The 19,398-nt window shown below is 45.7% G+C and overlaps 1 protein-coding gene across 1 annotated transcript in view; it reads right to left on the reverse strand.

Annotated features, from left to right (window-relative positions):
* Positions 1 to 19,398, reverse strand: part of lpgat1 (lysophosphatidylglycerol acyltransferase 1) — an 89,371-nt gene that overhangs the window by 26,049 nt on the left and 43,924 nt on the right. Inside the window, exons 4-5 of the mRNA XM_084151477.1 lie at positions 10,196 to 10,291; positions 7,128 to 7,413 (exon numbers count right to left, since the gene is read on the reverse strand). Of these exons, the coding sequence (XP_084007603.1) occupies positions 7,128 to 7,413; positions 10,196 to 10,291 (382 nt within the window). The remainder of the gene's footprint in view (positions 1 to 7,127; positions 7,414 to 10,195; positions 10,292 to 19,398) is intronic.

Genomic DNA, 19,398 nt, shown 5'->3' on the forward strand with positions numbered 1-19,398 from the left:
GTGGAGTGCTGCAGAGACGGTTGTTCTTCTGTAAGGTTCTCCCATCTCCACAGAGGAACTCTAGAGCTCTGTCAGAGTGACCATCGGGTTCTTCGTCACCTCCCTGACCAAGGCCCTTCTCCCCCGATTGCTCAAGCTCTAGGAAGAGTCTTGGTGGTTCCAAACTACTTCCATTTAAGAATGATGGAGGCCATTGTGTTCTTGGGGCCCTTCAATGCTGCAGAAATGTTTTGGTACCCTTCTCCAGATCTGTGCCTCGACACAATCCTGTCTCGCAGCTCTACGGACAATTCCTTCGACCTCATGGCATGGTTTTTGCTCTGACATGCACTGTCAACTGTGGGACCTTATATATAGACAGGTGTGTGCCTTTTGCAAGGCACTGTATGAATCATGGAGGCCAGTGTTCTTGGGGACCTTCAATGCTGCAGACATTTTTTGGTACCCTTCCTCAGATCTGTGCCTCGACACAATCCTGTCTCGGAGCTCTACGGACAATTTCTTCAACCTCATGCACTGCCAACTGTGGGACCTTATATAGAGAGGTGTGTGCCTTTCCAAATCATGTCCAATCACTTGAATTTACCACAGGTGGACTCCAATCAAGTTGTAGAAACATCTCAAGGATGATCAATGTAAACAGGATGCACCGGAGCTCAATTTCGAGTCTCATAGCAAACGGTCTGAATACTTATGCAAACATTTCTAAAAACCTGTTTTTGCTTCATCATTATGGGGTATTGTGTGTAGATTGCTGAGGATTTTTATTTATTTAATAAATTTTAGAATAAGGCTGTAACCTACAAAATGTGGAAAAAGTCAAGGGGTCTGAATACTTTCCGAAGGCACTGTATGTATATACAGTGGGGAAAAAAAGTATTTAGTCAGCCACCAATTGTGCAAGTTCTTCCACTTAAAAAGATGAGAGAGGCCTGTAATTTTCATCATAGGTACACGTCAACTATGACAGACAAATTTAGAATTTGTTTTCCAGAAAATCACATTGTAGGATTTTTAATGAATTTATTTGCAAATTATGGTGGAAAATAAGTATTTGGTCACCTACACACAAGCAAGATTTCTGGCTCTCACAGACCTGTAACTTCTTCTTTAAGAGGCTCCTCTGTCCTCCACTCGTTACCTGTATTAATGGCACCTGTTTGAACTTGTTATCAGTATAAAAGACACCTGTCCACAACCTCAAACAGTCACACTCCAAACTCCACTATGGCCAAGACCAAAGAGCTGTCAAAGGACACCAGAAACAAAATTGTAGACCTGCACCAGGCTGGGAAGACAATCTGCAATAGGTAAGCAGCTTGGTTTGAAGAAATCAACTGTGGGAGCAATTATTAGGAAATGGAAGACATACAAGACCACTGATAATCTCCCTCGATCTGGGGCTCCACGCAAGATCTCACCCCGTGGGGTCAAAATGATCACAAGAACGGTGAGCAAAAATCCCAGAACCACACGGGGGGACCTAGTGAATGACCTGCAGAGAGCTGGGACCAAAGTAACAAAGCCTACCATCAGTAACACACTACGCCGCCAGGGACTCAAATCCTGCAGTGCCAGACGTGTCCCCCTGCTTAAGCCAGTACATGTCCAGGCCCGTCTGAAGTTTGCTAGAGTGCATTTGGATGATCCAGAAGAGGATTGGGAGAATGTCATATGGTCAGATGAAACCAAAATATAACTTTTTGGTAAAAACTCAACTCGTCGTGTTTGGAGGACAAAGAATGCTGAGTTGCATCCAAAGAACACCATACCTACTGTGAAGCATGGGGGTGGAAACATCATGCTTTGGGGCTGTTTTTCTGCAAAGGGACCAGGACGACTGATCCGTGTAAAGGAAAGAATGAATGGGGCCATGTATCGTGAGATTTTGAGTGAAAACCTCCTTCCATCAGCAAGGGCATTGAAGATGAAACGTGGCTGGGTCTTTCAGCATGACAATGATCCCAAACACACCGCCCGGGCAACGAAGGAGTGGCTTCGTAAGAAGCATTTCAAGGTCCTGGAGTGGCCTAGCCAGTCTCCAGATCTCAACCCCATAGAAAATCTTTGGAGGGAGTTGAAAGTCCGTGTTGCCCAGCGACAGCCCCAAAACATCACTGCTCAAGAGGAGATCTGCATGGAGGAATGGGCAAAAATACCAGCAACAGTGTGAGAAAACCTTGTGAAGACTTACAGAAAACGTTTGACCTGTGTCATTGCCAACAAAGGGTATATAACAAAGTATTGAGAAACTTTTGTTATTGACCAAATACTTATTTTCCACCATAATTTGCAAATAAATTCATAAAAAATCCTACAATGTGATTTTCTGGATTTTGTTTTCTCATGTCTGTCATAGTTGACGTGTACATATGATGAAAATTACAGGCCTCTCTCATCTTTTTAAGTGGGAGAACTTGCACAATTGGTGGATGACTAAATACTTTTTTCCCCCACTGTATATATGGTCACAGAAAGCTGATGTGTTGTACACTGAAATCCACAAGCGACGGGAAAAGGTGAGACTATCTACGCGCTCTCCTCCTCTCACCTTTTCCCGTCGCTTGTGGATTTCAGTGCACAACACATCAGCTTTCTGTGACCAGGCGAAAAGACCTCATGCAGTACAATGTACAGTCAGAAAACAGTTTAGCAGTTACACCAGCAGTCCCCGTGGCAATACATTAATAAAACCAGAAGCTTACCTTGACTTGGAAGAGTTCCAGGGTTGGATAGCCATAGCCAGCTAGCTAACATAGCATCCCTCTCTGTTTGAGCCGCTTTTCTAATGTTTCACTATTTAGATTTGTATGAAATTCACTGAGGAGAATGGTCCCCCACTTCCTCCTCTGAGGAGCCTCCACTGACAGTTTACAAAACATAAGGAACATCTTCCTAATATTGAGTTGCACCCCCCTTTTCCCTCAGATCAGCCTCAATTCGTCGGGTCATGGACTCTACAAGGTGTCGAAAGTGTTCCACGGGGATGCTGGCCCATGTTGATGTCCTTTGGGTGGTGGACCATTCTTGATACACACAGGAACATGTTGAGCGTGAAAAACCCAGAGCATTGCAGTTCTTGCCACATTCAAGCCGGTGCGCTTGGCACCTAGTACCATACCCCGTTCAAAGGCACTTACATCTTTGTCTTTCCCATTCACCCTCTGAATGGCACACATACACAATCCATGTCTCAATTATCTCAAGGCTTAAAAATCCTTCTTTAACCCCCCCCCCCCCCCCCCCTACACTGATTGAAGTGGATTTAACAAGTGACATCAATAAGGGACCATAGCTTTCACCTGATCAGTCTATATCATGGAAAGAGCAGGTGTTCCTAATGTTTTGTACACTCAGTGTAGGCCCGTAAATAGAAGCCTCAAGTGCACAGCAAAGTTGATACTGTGAGATTTCAAAACTTTTAAAAACCATGACTAGAGAAAGACTCTATGAATACAACAAAGAGCTGCTGTTTACCTGAGTAAGTTCATGTTGAAGTTGTTATTCAGCACCAGGGCCATACACAGACCTCCACTGGGACATTCCCTCAGGGACATTCTACCCACCCCACATGGACATGTATCATTGTTACATTTGTAAATATGTACATATTATTTGTATTACTGTTCATTCACTTCTCACTCCCCCCCTGCTGCTCCCCTATGGACATTCCATCAGGGACATGTACTTCCATGGAAAGTATTGCTACATTCATTAACCTTTTTCAATAGACCTGGATGTATTTGATAGCTCAATTGTAAGTGCTGAGGACACTTAGCTGCATTAGCAACACCCATGGTGGCCAGACCCCTTAGCCACGCACTCAATACTGCTGGCCCCAATATTACTTTACAATTACTAGAAATGCACCAGGACTAGTTTAAAATGGATTTTGAGCTAAAGCCAGGGAATTCCAATGTGAGTGCGTATGTCTGTTTGTTTGTGTGACGGGGTTTTCTTGTGTGCGTGTGTGTGGGCAGTGCACGTGAGTGAAGGTGTTTGTTAGGCATGGGTGACATACCGTATATACCGCATACCGGGGTACATTACAGTGAAATGCTTACTTACAGCCCTTAACCAACAGTGCATTTATTTTTAAGAAAAAAGTAAAATAAAACAACAACAAAAAAGTGTTGAGAAAAAAAGAGCAGAAGTAAAATAAAATAACAGTAGGGAGGCTATATATACAGGGGGGTACCGGTGCAGAGTCAATGTGCGGGGGAACCGGCTAGTTGAGGTAGTTGAAGTAATATGTACATGTGGGTAGAGTTAAAGTGACTATGCATAAATAATTAACAGAGTAGCAGCAGCGTAAAAAGGATGGGGTAGGGGGGCAGTGCAAATAGTCCGGGTAGCCATGATTAGCTGTTCAGGAGTCTTATGGCTTGGGGGTAGAAGCTGTTGAGAAGTCTTTTGGACCTAGACTTGGCACTCCGGTACCGCTTGCCGTGCGGTAGCAGAGAGAACAGGGGTGGCTGGAGTCTTTGACAATTTTGAGGGCCTTCCTCTGACACCGCCTGGTATAGAGGTCCTGGATGGCAGGAAGCTTGGCCCCAGTGATGTACTGGGCCGTACGCACTACCCTCTGTAGTGCCTTGCGGTCAGAGGCCAAGCAGTTGCCATACCAGGCGGTGATGCAACCAGTCAGGATGCTCTCGATGGTGCAGCTGTAGAATTTTTTGAGGATCTGAGGACCCATGCCGAATCTTTTCAGTCTCCTGAGGGGGAATAGGCTTTGTCGTGCCCTCTTCACGACTGTCTTGGTGTGTTTGGACCATGATAGTTTGTTGGTGATGTGGACACAAAGTAAATACCTGCAGTCAACTTTTTAAGTAAATACCTGCAGTAAACTTGTGCAATACGTTAGGAGATAAAGAACATTGCGTTCTTAATTTCACCTATCACATTATTCTGAAGTTTATGGTAGTCCCCAGTCACGTGTCACGTGGTGTTTGTTTACGAGCACACAAAGACGAGAGACCGGAGCCTTGTGAGTCACTCACTATAGTGCAGCATACGCCAGGTGATTTAAATTACAGTATGGAATTCACAACTAAATGTTTGCCAGCTAGATATCTTACAACTATTAAGTTAACTGTCTAAAATGTGCTAAATGCTCTGCAGTTGTGCATTCGGTTTGCTAATTTAGTAGCTAGTTAGCTATCTAGCTAAGTGGTTAGCTTCTTCCAAAATCAAGCATTCGCTTAGTAACAGCAGAGAACTCACTCCTGGATCAAGAGCCTTGCTGGCTAATATTTGTTTTGTGCGTGCAGCAAACTGTGAGTAGCATTTTTGAGTTACTTGTACAAAATATTCGCAATGCGCTCATTAGTATTTAGTTATCATTCTCTATGGGATTGTACATGTACTTGTTAGCATTGCTAACCTTCGGATTACAGAGTATCAGTGGGGTTTAAAAACAGCCCCCCTCGTGCTCATTACCGGTATTACCGAATATCCCGTTATGGCACAAGGTCAGTATGAAGGTATGACAATCTGGATACCGCCCAAGCCTAGTGTTTCTGTGCGCCTGTCGGTGTATACGTGTGTATGTGTGTTTGGGTGTGCATATGTGTGTATGTGTGTTTGTGTGTGTGTATGTGTGTTTGTATGTGTGTTTGTGTGTGTGTATGTGTGTTTGTGTGTGTATATGTGTGTATGTGTGCGTGCTCACGCCTGTGTGTGTGTGTGCAGCCTGGGGGGGTGGGGGGGGGGTAAGATAAACATGTCATTTTCAGAGCATTTTCTTAATTGCCGAGACATCCTCCCACTCAGTCAATGTATTTAGGCCTGGTCCCCAGACAGAGAAATGACTACCGCAAATCGTCGCTGGAGGTCCAGGGGACCTCGGTTGTAATTTCTAGCTCCTTCATTTGTGACACTGTCTGCGTGTGTCGCCCCCGATCCCTCCAGCCCACGCCCTCCCATTTAAAACAGTATTCTCAGAGGGCACTACAACAGAGAAGTGATGATTTTGAATGCTTCAAGGTTTTGATATGAGTGTTCCATCTCAACAGGCAGCCAGCTCAATACAAAACTCCCATTTGATCAAGATCTGCACTACACATTCTATGTATAAGAAGAGTGACAATATTTACAGGAACAGTATGGTAGTTTGAAAGAAGAACTGTCAGTGGTCTGTCAGACTTACCCTGAATACTGCACTGAATATTTATCAAAGAGGCTACCAGTGAAAAAACTGACAGTGAGTTTACTGACAGTGTGACAAGATTTGCCTTGGGGAGGTATATTGAAAGGGGTATTTTACTTGAAAACTAGGCCTACTCAAAAACTTTATTCATTAATCCACTTTTTTGATGGAGTCAAAAGCTTAAGACAAATTGTTTAGTCTCATGTTCCAAAATCGCCTGTCTGATTACTACTTCAATACCCACAATCTCCTTCTCTCCCCCATTTGGAAAGTATAGAGCTAGGGCGTTCTACTCTGGGAACCACAGGCATGGTTGAGTAGAGTGATGGTGATGCGTCATGACAAAATTTTTTCCAGGAATTGGTGACTACCTGGAATCAGATAAAATACCCTTTAAACCAGGGTAGGGTCGATTTCGAATGAAGTCAGTCAATTCAGGATGTCAACTGAACTTCCAATTCAATCATTGAAAAAAAGGGCACTTATTTTCAATGACTTCCCAATAAACTGAAAATGAGAAGCAATTGACCCCAACCCAGCTTCAAACACAGGAGACCTTTGCTCGGTGAGCCCTGGAGGCTGACCTGATCCTAGATGACTATAATAAAATGAGGTGAACAGATGGTTCTGTCTGTACCTGACCGACAGTCTGACGGGATTAGAGGAGAGGAGGAGGGGAGGGTGGAGCGGTTCACAGCCCTCTCAGACCTCAGGTGACTAGAGATTTGGAAGCAGTGTAAGGTGAAACGGAAAAGCGTGTGTGTGTATAGTGTGTGCATGTGTTGGGGGCTTCTGTCTTGACAGTGTGTTTACATGTGTCTCTGAATGTGTGTGTGTTGGTGTGTCTGAATGTGTGTATGTTTGTGTGTGAGAGAAGTGACAATCATAAAATAGATAGTTTATGTATGTACGTGGTGTGTGTGTGTGATCCATGACCTCCCCCTCCCTGCCCTGTGGGTATGTGTTGGTTACCCACCTGACTGGCTGGGGTGCACTGTGCTGGCCTCCTTCGCCAGGCTGCCGTTCTCCTGCTGTGGCCCTAGGGTCTTCAGGATCACCTGGGTGGCGCCTAGCCGTGGCAGCGTCACATGCGTCAGGGGCGGCAGTGAGTTCTTCTTGGCGAACGCCTGGCTGGTTTCCCGCCGCTTGCGCAGGAAGCCGCCTTCCGGGAAGAGCACGATCCACTTCCTTTCACGACTGTGGTAGTACCGGTCCAGGTGGTCCTTCAGGTAGATCAGCTGCTTGTCCCGGTACGCTTTACCCTGCGGGGTAAACAGGAACACAGAACAGGGGTGGCATGAGGGCGCTATCAGGGCTGTCTGCACAAGGGACAATGTTTAGATATGCAGAAAATGTAAACGGTCCACACGCTAAAAGATTTAGCAAAAAGCTTCAGTTTAATTCTTTATAATTAAATTGGGGTAACGTACACAGAGGGAAAACATTTTAAGACGTATTACAGCAGAAAACGAAAATCTTATTGGACAAGTCCAGGTAGTCTCTAAACTGGGTGTTTCAAATCTTTTATTCCATTTGGCGCCTAATGAACAAGTCATAACCCAGTTTAGAGGGTACACTACACTACAGTATCGGTGTAGCACTCAGCCAAGCTACAGTGAAATAAATGGACAGCAAGGTTCATATTAGCTATGGTAACATTAGCACTAGGAGCATTAGCAGTTGAGATAACACTATCAGGGTTTTTGGATTGATTTCCAGTTAGGCCAGGTTCAGAGGCACTTTAACAGACATCAACAAACTGAGGCTGGATTCATGTGCCAGTATTGGGTTTCTGTATTTCTGTGATTAGTACCTGTGGTATGTTATACAATAGAGTTGTACATGTTGGTCAAGTTATGTATGTTATGTCATTGGTAGTGTCAGCATGTGTCTTCATGTTTGCCTCAATTTCTCAACCCGTAGCAATCTAAACATCCAAACTTCTTACACTACCTTAAAAAATAATTCTGGACAGCTGAAGCAAGCAGACCGTTTTTCTTCAGGACAATTACCTTTTCTAGTTTGCATGTGTCGGCATGTGCCTTCGTGTTTGTATGAGAGAACGCAAGTGAGTCCAAGTAGAGCTCCTGGTACTTGGTACAATATGCAGTAACATCATTCTAGAACACTGGCTATCATGTTATGTGTGTTATGTCATTTGTATGTGTCAGCATTCATGCTAATGTGAGTGCCATGTGGAGCAGTCCAAGTAAAGAGAATAGTATGCGGAAATACATCATACCAGAGACATATATTTCGATAAGATCTAATTATATGTCTCTGCATCATACTGTCTAGTGTCGTGTTATGTATGTTATGCAATTTGTCTGTGTCAGCATCTCTTTTCATACTTGTGTGCGTGCGATGCATGCCAGTCCGGTCAGTCCAGCCTAAGTAAAGAAAGAGTGTGGTGCCAACAGTGCAGATGTTCAGTGTGTGAGGTATTCGGGGGGGGGGGGGGACACACGATGGGAGGAATGCGAGCCAGGGAACAGGAAGGCCAGAGGAGATTGGAGCTGCTGGGCCAGCAGGCAACTGGCACTGTAACTGAATCAGCGCTCTCTACAGCACCAGTCCTGTCTGTCCGTCTCAGTCTGTGTCCATCTCTCCCTGTCCGTCTGTCTGTCTCTCCCTCCCAGTCTGTTAAGGCTGGGAACTGCCAGGGACCTCATGATACGATTTCACAATACTTGATTCTCACGTTTCTATTGCGATTTGATGTTCCAAACATATTGCTCACTATATGTCTGCTGCAGAGAGACAACAGAGAGCATGATAAAATTAGTTTTGATCAGTCATGGAAATAAAAGTGTTGAAAACATGTTGAAAAAAAGATGGAGAACAAGCTGTAGGTTGAAAAATACCAGAGTTTTGGCGCATTTCATGTATTGTTATTTTTTACAAATCAATACTTGGAGGTCAAAGTATCGATATAATATCGTCCAAAATAATATTGCGAATATGCAACTATCCATTTCTTCCCCCATCACTACTGTCCGTCTGTCTGCCTGCCTCTCCGTCTTCTCTCTCAGTCTGTTGGTCCGTCACCCAGGCAGTCTGTTGGTCCGTCACCCAGGCAGAACACTGTTCTCTGTTCTGTTGTCTTCCAGCTGCTCCCACACTGCAGGCCAGGGGGCTAGACTACTGTACCATAACACTGCTCTACTGTCCGCTGGGCATGCCTGGCTGTTCCCTGTTAGAAGAGGAGGCTGTAACAGTTTCCTGCCTGGCTGTGTCCCTGTTAGAAGAGGAGGCTGTAACAGTTTCCTGCCTGGCTGTTCCCTGTTAGAAGAGGAGGCTGTAACAGTTTCCTGCCTGGCTGTGTCCCTGTTAGAAGAGGAGGCTGTAACAGTTTCCTGCCTGGCTGTGTCCCTGTTAGAAGAGGAGGCTGTAACAGTTTCCTGCCTGGCTGTGTCCCTGTTAGAAGAGGAGGCTGTAACAGTTTCCTGCCTGGCTGTGTCCCTGTTAGAAGAGGAGGCTGTAACAGTTTCCTGCCTGGCTGTGTCCCTGTTAGAAGAGGAGGCTGTAACAGTTTCCTGCCTGGCTGTGTCCCTGTTAGAAGAGGAGGATGTAACAGTTTCCTGCCTTCTGCGCTGATATACTGCTCAGTTGGAGTGCATGGGTAATGAGTGTGTGTGTGTGTGTGTGTGTGTGTGTGTGTGTGTGTGTAGGTAGGTAGGTAATAAAGTCAATGTGTGTGTGGTAGGTAATAAAATGCTACCCTATGGGACAAATATAAAAATTGGTGAAAATATAAAAATAAATGTTAAGGCATTTTCTGATTTTATTGAACAGATCGAGACAATGACAGTGTGGAACGGTGGATAGAGGTTGGCTTAAAGGGCAGTAGGCCAGATTCAAACCTATGCAGACACTGTAGATGTGTGTACTGGATGCTGCGGCATTAGCCTTCCTCTAGACCAGCCAGACCACATAAAACTATATCTTATCACAAGAGCAGTTAGGTAGTTATCAGCCATCTGGTGATGGCAGAGCAAAAGCCAGATAAATGGATAGAGGTCTCTGAGAGTCTGTCTGTCTCACCTGTCTGATGAAGAAGTCGCCGTGGATTAGAGACACCAGGCCAAAGTTGGTGTACTTGAACACATGGTCCATCAACCACATCATCTTCCTCACCACCTAAAGGACAGAACGGAACAGACTATGGTCACACTATGGGTCTGCACACACACACAAGGCAGGCAAGCACACAAAATCAGTCCACGTAACCCTAGTTCCCGCTGATAAGCTTTCGCCCATTCTGGCATTTTGGCCACTTCCTTCTTTCGGCACTAAGAGGATAACTGAGGATGCACGTGATGAGGCGGATCATGTCATCATGTTTGTGCACCACAGCTTTAAACAGGCCCCGCTCTCCTACTCCTCCTCCTGCCAGCCCCAGTATAAAAAACCCTAACCCTCAAAACCTCCATAATCCACCCCCTTATTCATGCCCCAAATCGAGGGCTCATTCATAGGATGGCAGTGGGCTGCGTGTGTGGTTGGCAGTCGTCCTCCACCAAGGACTGTACTATCCTGGAGGGAGGACAGGAGCAGCAGCCCCCTCCCCAGTCCCCACTGGCTCTACCCACCACAAAGGGGGTGGATGGGTAAGGCAGCTCTGTGATGTTATGCAGTATGACTTCCGCCTGGCCTGCAGAAACCACAGCCATTCCTAGGCAGCTCTATCACATTGTTCTTTAAGTTGTACTGGTAGAGATGTAATTGGTTAGATGTAGGCTAGTTTATTAGCCTAGGTCACAATCTGAACAGGAAGAAGTCAACTCTTCTATTAGTGTCATGTTGGGCTCAGCAATGAATGAACACCGAGAGGAGTTGGCTAAAAGAACAAGCCAACTGAACCACCAGGCTGGAAGTTCATAGAAACAAGGGGAGAAAGGACTTATTCAAATCACATTTTATTCGTCACAAGCTTCGTAAACAACAGGTGTAGACTAACAGTGAAATGCTTACTTACGGGCCCTTCCCAACAATGCAGAGAGAAAGAAAATAAAGAAATAATAGAAAAGTAAAACATGTAATAATAAAAGTAATAATACATTCACAATGAGTAACGATAATTTGGCTAGGCTATACATGATCATGTGACAGATCATGTGACACTTAAATAAAGTCCACCTGTGTGCAATCTAACTAATTATGTGACTTCTGAAGGTAATTGGTTGCCCCAGATCTTTTTTAGGGGCTTCATAGCAAAGTGGGTGAATACATATGCAGCACCACTTTTCCGTTATTTATTTTGTAGAATTTTTTGAAACAAGTGATTATTTTCATTCCACTTCACCAATTTGGACTATTTTGTGTATGTCCATTACATGAAATCCAAATAAAAATCCATTTAAATTACAGGTTGTAATGCAACAAAATTGGAAAAACGCCAAGGGGGATGAATACTTTTGCAAGGCACTGTATGAATGATGGAGGCCAGTGTTCTTGGGGACCTTCAATGCTGCAGACATATTTTGGTACCCTTCCTCAGATCTGTGCCTCGACACAATCCTGTCTCGGAGCTCTACGGACAATTTCTTCAACCTCATGCACTGCCAACTGTGGGACCTTATATAGAGAGGTGTGTGCCTTTCCAAATCATGTCAAATCAATTGCATTTACCACTGGTGGACTCCAATCAAGTTGTAGAAACATCAAGGAGGATCAATGGAAACAGGATGCACCGGAGCGCAATTTCGAGTCTCATAGCAAAGGGTCTGAATACTTATGTAAATAAGGTATTTATTTTTCTTTCTTTTTTTAGATTTGCTAATATTTCTATAAACCTGTTTTCGCTTTGTCATTATGGGGTATTGTGTGTAGATTGCTGAGGATTTTTATTTCTTTAATCCATTTTAGAATAAGGCTGTAACCTAACAAAATGTGGAAAAAGTCAAGGGGTCTGAATAATTTCCGAAGGCACTGTATATATAAATTGACAGTAGTGATAGAAGCCTGGAGGTTTTTATTCTAGGCGTGAAGATACAGTATTTCAACATGTCCAGGTGATAGGGCCACACTGATAACTCCAGCTTGGTTCACAAGTTTCTAAACCTTACCAAACCATCTTTGGTATAGTGTCGCCATAATATTGGAAGTGAGGAAGTGTGATCATAATCATTAGGATATTTTAGCAATCCGCAGTACATCCAAAATGCCCCCCAGCCTTCAGATGTGAGCTAAACAGTGCAATTGCACTTGAGATGCGTTTTAAGGGTATGGATGAGAAAGTTAACTTATAATTTCCAAACGTTTAGGTCAGTTGTGTGCTGCGTTGCGATCTATTAATAGTAAGGGTTGCCTTAATTAGGCTCAATATTTTTTACTGATGCATTTGGAAATATTCAATGAATACGTACAAAACATATAAACAAAAGCATTCACTGTGAAAGTTGATAGGCTACATGAAGGCCATTCATATATGGCTTATGCGCAGCACAATTTATCGATTCAGTTGTTTTCATGCGCAAACCGCAAGCAACACCTGTCAAACTCATACATTTCTCTCAAAACACAGGGATGTCGTTTCGCACAGGACTAGTATTATCAGAGGACCTTGGAGTAGGTTATTCTGGCTGGAATTGTTACTCTCCTGCCATGTAAAAATTACTGACATGGCAGATTCAGACGGGACAAAAATTACAGATGTGGTGTTTTGTGCTCGTGCACATAATTACATTACCCGACCTCCCCCAGTAAAACTAATCCTGTCCGAATAGGGCACAATAGGGCTTGACCTATAGCATATCTTAATCACATCAATAAATTGGTTATAACAAACACTGAACATCGTAACACGTTCCAGCAAAATGGATGCAGAGGAGGTGACAAATAAACTCGAAACGGGGGAATGTTTACTGGTTGCTCAGGAGGTAAAGGGAAAGTCAGATGTGTGGAATAAGTTTGACTAGTTGTGGAAAATACTGGAGATCAATACAAATAAGTTAAGGAGCAAGCGCTGCATGCCTATTATGTGCCAAACAGGTGCTGTACAGATTACAATATCATTTTTCAGACCGTTTGGAACAATGTGAACACTGAATCAATTATAAGCGTACCAGAGAGTCTGTTGTAACGTTTCTTGTTAAGCCTTTATTACAGCAAAGACTAAAAACAATGCTATTTCCAAAATGGAATGGTTTAGTTATTGTTTAAGCTAATTATTCAAGGCTCACTATATTATTATAAAACTAAAATGCTTGATAGCATACGAGTCATTCATGATTTGAAATGCAGTGTGATGACATGAACAAAATAATTATTGATTGCTACAGTAGCCTATATAAGTATTGAAATAAAGGCCTAAGTAAGTTACGGTACTAAGGCTAAACAGGATGTGCTTGGTGCTCATGGAATCAGTAGGCTATTAAACAAACACTCAAACAGGCAACAGAAGCAGAATCTGTCTTATTTCTGTAGATATATTGATGATTTATAAAGCCAGGCACATTTAACAGTTAGGCTATTGATTATAGAGCTAATTAAGTTGGGGTTTCCTCACTTTTCTTAGACAATAAGGCGAGGGCTGTTTTCTCATCTCCTCATTCTGCTGCTGCCTCCGGCATTGTTCTCAACACCAATATGCTGGTTAACAATGCTATTATGCACATAGCAACATGGTCTAGGAAAAGGCGCCAATTCAACAGCACACCGATGTGTTTCTGAACCGCGGACAGTGACCACTATCCAACACGGGAGAAAGCACGTTATAAAATATAATTTTTAGTAGTGTTGCACCATTGTTCGAATGTCGACTAAATGGGGTCAGCCCTAGAACATTAAGCTTAAAATGTTGATAAGCTATTCATTCTTCACATTATAAGTGCAGCAAGGCAGTATGCTACACGCAAATGTTCGTTCCATAATGCAATTAGCTGGAAACTGCTGTTGCCAAAAGTGCACTGCACATAAGAGTGGTTTTATGTGCCAGAGGCTACTGGTAAGGTAAGACATGACTCACAATATGAAGTAAAAAGTCCAGGAAGCATAGGTTTTCAAAATGCATACTGCCTCCAGCTCTTTGCAAAGTGGTGTGTGATGTGCTGAATCCTGCCCACCATTGCCTATGCACTTGAATGGCGAATGGGAAACGTGCTTCAATTACCAGTTAAAATAGCTATTTTTAAATCTTGGCCATCAAAACTGTTCTTAAAACACGATTGTATTTAGAATTGTTGCGCAATGATTGTGCTTATAAAAGCAAATGGTTCACTGTAATGAGCTGTAGCAGCGGCTCTCACGCGGTCTGACAGATCTTTCCGGTCAAATATAGGCTCTGTATCTGTATGCTGTGCTCGTGTGATAAGACACACTAACGAACATGCACGTGCCATTTTTATTCCACTAAATTATGCAAATTAACCTATAGACCAGGAGTATTAAACTCAAAAGTCGATTTATGGTCAATCCGATGTCTGCAGTGGCCGTACAGCATTTACAGAGATGCGGCCTCAGCTGAAGTCAGAGCATTCATACTTCTTGCACGTAGGGGAGCTGTCATATGCATCCAATAATTTGGTCTGCACCGCACCACTCGTAGTGATTCAGGGCTGATCTCTATAGCCATCCAATAATTTGGTCTGCACCGCACCACTCGTAGTGATTCAGGGCTGATCTCTATAGCCATCCAATAATTTTGTCTGCACCGCACCACTCGTAGTGATTCAGGGCTGATCTCTATAGCCATCCAATAATATGGTCTGCACCGCACCACTCGTAGTGATTCAGGGCTGATCTCTATAGCCATCCAATAATATGGTCTGCACCGCACCACTCGTAGTGATTCAGGGCTGATCTCTATAGCCATCCAATAATTTGGTCTGCACCGCACCACTCGTAGTGATTCAGGGCTGATCTCTATAGCCATCCAATAATTTGGTCTGCACCGCACCACTCGTAGTGATTCAGGGCTGATCTCTATAGCCATCCAATAATTTGGTCTGCACCGCACCACTCGTAGTGATTCAGGGCTGATCTCTATAGCCATCCAATAATTTGGTCTGCACCGCACCACTCGTAGTGATTCAGGGCTGATCTCTATAGCCATCCAATAATTTGGTCTGCACCGAACCACTCGTAGTGATTCAGGGCTGATCTCTATAGCCATCCAGCTAATAACGAGCAACTGGCTAAACAAAAAGAAAAGACCTTACCTCTGAGACGATGGAGTCCGTTTCCCGGTGCTTGACATAGCAGCTCAGCCAAGATAACATGAAGTAAAAAGGCTGAGCTATTTTTCCCACCTGCATTAGTAACCACGTTGTGGGCCTGTTACAATACATCAATCATGACGGAGTTGACAAATATCCACTTTGTTAGATCAGATTTGTTGAATGTGCGCCAATCCAGTGTCCTTCTATCCCCCACAGTCTATATTCTATTGACCTTATACCCATTAACTCTTTCCAGGAGTTCAAACTCATTTTCACATCTTTGAAATCCCTACACAGGGTATCATAAAGATGCATTTTATTTGTGAACTTGCTCTGATGGACAACTTTGATGAAAGGCTATGTTTGTTGTCAAGGAAGTGAGTTTGTGTTTATACAGGATGTACTGCCCTCACCTACCGTCAGTGGTGGAAAAAGTACCCAATTGTCATACTTGAGTAAAAGTAAAGATATCTTATTAGAAAATGACTCAAGTAAAAGTCACCCAGTAAAATACTACTTGAGTAAAAGTCTAAAAGAATTTGGTTTTAAATATACTTAAGTATCAGAAGTAAAAGTATAAATCATTTCAAATTCCTTATATTAGGCAAACCAGACGGCATAATATTCTTGTTTTTTATTTTATTTACGGATAGCCAGGTGCACACTCCAACACTCTGACATTATTTACAAACGAAGCATGTGTGTTTAGCGAGTCTGCCAGATCACAGGCAGTAGGGATGACCAGAGATGTTCACTTCCTGTGAAGCATTCAAAATGTAATGAGTACTTTTGGGTGTCAGGGAAAATGTATGGAGTTGTCACGAATTCAGCCGAGGCTGCCCCTCCTCCTTGCTTGGGCAGGTTTCGGCGTTCGTCGTCACCGGCTAACTAGCCACTACCGCTCCATTTATCATTACTCCATTTGTCTTGTCTTGTCAATCACACACACCTGGTACTCATTCCCTCATTAGTCTGTGTATAAGTGTTCCCTCTGCCCCCTTGTCCTTTGTGAGTGATTGTTCATTGTGAGAGTGAGTAGCTCGGTTGAGCTACTCTTTCCTTGTATGTAGCCAAGGTGTATTTTTCCCTTGTGCTAGTTTCGTTTTGACGCTTGCTGCGCTTTATTCATGTACACTGAATAAACTCTGGATTTCTGTGTTTTACCTCCTGCGCCTGACTCCGTCATTCACACCTCATCACAGAATCACTCACCTCTATGGAGTCAGCAGGAGAGGAGCGCATGCCTGGAATAGTGGCAAGGGTCCAGGAACATTCCACTATGCTGGCCAGCTTGGGGGAAGAGATGGATCGGATTCTTCAGGTCGTCCAACTCCTGGAGAGAAGAGGAACCGATCCGTCGAGACCAGCTGGTCAACCGGATCCAGCCACCTACATCACAGCACCCGGAGGGATCCAGATATCTCGACCACGGGCGTTTGATGGGACGCCGGCTCTATGTCAGGGATTCCTTCTCCAACTGGAGCTGTACTGCTCCAGGGTCAGGCCGGCGCCATCAGATCGAGAGCAGGTGTCCGTCCTCATTTCCTGCCTCTCGGGTAAAGCCCTGGAGTGGGCCAACACGGTTTGGAGAGGAGGAGGACCCGCATTGGAGGACTACAGGGAGTTCGGCCACTTATTTCAGGCAGTTTTCGATCACCGGCCCGAGGGTCGAGAGGCGGGTGAGCAGCTGGTCCACTTGAGACAGTGGACGAGGACAGTACAGGAGTTCGCGCTGGAGTTCCGGGTTCTGGCAGCAGGATCCGGGTGGAACGAGCGGGCCCTGATCAACCAGTTCCGGTGCCATCTACGGGAGGATGTCCGACCGGAGCTAGCCTGCCGTGACACCAGTTAGTCTTTTACCGAACTGGTGGACATGGCCATTCATCTGGATAACCTGCTGGCAACCAGAGGACGTCCTGGAGGAGGTCTGCCCGTTCCCGCCCCGACCAACGCGGATCCAGAGCTCATGGAGCTGGGTGGTACCGCGCACCGAGAGAGCGGAAGACGACAGCGCCAGTGCCAATTGGATGGCACGAAGGGACATTCCACCACACGTTGTCGTCAGCGCACTTTTGGGTCAGGAGACGGCCGGCAGGGCACTCTCGCATCACCCCAGGTATTGAGCACCCACACTTGATCAGAGCCCTCTGCTGCGCACTGTACCATACCCATATACTTCCCTGATTACATGAGAGTTCACAAGTGTAAGGCGCTAGTAGATTCAGGCGCAGCTGGGAATTTTATGGATAAAACTTTCGCATGCCGCCAGGGCATTTCATTAGTTCCCCTATCCATTCCACGCCCCATCAGAGCACTTGATAGTCGACCATTAAGGTCCTGGTTGATAAAGGAAGTCACGGTACCAGTCACCATGAACACACAGGAGACGCATTGTGAGCAGGTCACTTTTTCCATCATTGAGTCTCCTGCTTTACCTGTGGTGTTAGGTATTCCGTGGCTAGCACGCCACAACCCCACTTTCTCATGCCCGCAGAGGGTTCTCACGGGGTGGTCGCGAGAGTGTCAGGGTAGGTGTCTGGGTGTTTCCGTTGGTGCAACCACGGTGGAAAGTCCAGACGGTGCCTCCACTGTGCGCATTCCCCCCGAAAAGTTTTCTCCAAGAATAAAGTGTCACGCTCTGGCTCCGGGACTGTGTATTTTGAGCCAGGGTGTGTTCATTTGGTTGTGTTTCCTTGTTTGGTCGTGTGACTCCCAATCAGTGGTAACGAGTGTCAGCTGTCGGCTCGTTATCTCTGATTGGGAGCCATATTTAAACTGTCAGTGTTCACCTTAGTGTTGTGGGTTTTTGTTCCTTGTCAGTCATTATAACTGAGGACTTCACGATTCGTCGTTGTTTGTTGTTTTTTTGTAGTGAGTACTTTAATTTAATAAAGTCATGTTCGCTCAACGCGCTGCGCTTTGGTCTCCCTCATTAGACGATCGTGACAGAAAAACCCACCTTAACCAGATCAAGCAGCATGAAGAAGAGAGAGGATGGACTTGGGAGCAGTTGAGTAGGAGTCTCGACTGGGCCAAGCCAAGAGAAGAGGAGAGAGGTTGGACTTTGGAGCAGTGGGGTGATAGTCTGGCGAGAACGATGGAGGCCTGGTCCACGAAGAGGAGAGAACCCCAGAAAATTTTTAGGGGGGGGCTCACGACGTCGGACCAGCAGGAGGCCGCGATAGAGCGGTCCAGTGGGTTGCCGGAGGAGGCCGTCGGGTTACGGGGGCCACTGGTCGAAGAGGGGATGGAGGAAGTAGAGGCACGGCGAGAGGTACTGGCGTGTGTTGCCAGTCCGGTCCGGCCCGTTCCAGATCCCGGTGTAGGGCCAGTGGTGTGTGTCCCCAGTACAGTCCGGCCCATCCAAGCTCCCCGCACCAAGCCAGTGGTGTGCGTCGTCAGCCCTGTCCGGCCCGTTCCTACTCTCCGCGCCAAGTCTGTGGTGCGCGTCGCCAGCCCTGTCAGACCCGTGCCTGCTCTCCGCACCAAGTCTATGGTGCGTTTCGTCAGCCCTGTCCGGCCCGTTCCTGCTCTCCGCACCAGGTCTGTGGTGCGTGTCGCCAGCCCAGTCCGGCCCATCCAAGCTCCCCGCACCAGGTCAGTGGTGCGCGTCGCCAGCCCTGTCCGGCCCGTTCCTGCTACTCGCACCAAGCCAAGGGTGCGAGTCGTCAGCCGGATTCTGCCTGTTCCTGCCACTCGCACCAAGTCAAGGGTGCGAGTCGTCAGCCGGATTCAGCCCATTCCTGCTACTCGCACCAAGCCAAGGGTGCGAGTCGTCAGCCGGATTCAGCCCATTCCTGCTACTCGCACCAAGCCAAGGGTGCGAGTCGTCAGCCGGATTCAGCCCATTCCTGCTACTCGCACCAAGCCAGGGATGCGAGTCTTCAGCCTGGTGAGGCCTGTTCCGGCTCCACGCACCATGCAAAGGGTGCGTATCGTCTGCCAGGTCCGGTCCATTCCTGCCTCACGCGCCAAGCCAGGGGTGCGCGTCGGCAGTCCTGATCCAGCTAACTGGGTCAGATCGGACTGGGGGCACTACGGGGGGATTGTAGTAGGGTGGTGGTCAAGCCCGGAGCCGGAGCCGCC

Source organism: Coregonus lavaretus, assembly GCF_964263955.1.
Source record: "Coregonus lavaretus genome assembly, chromosome: 33".
Lineage (NCBI taxonomy): Eukaryota > Metazoa > Chordata > Actinopteri > Salmoniformes > Salmonidae > Coregonus > Coregonus lavaretus.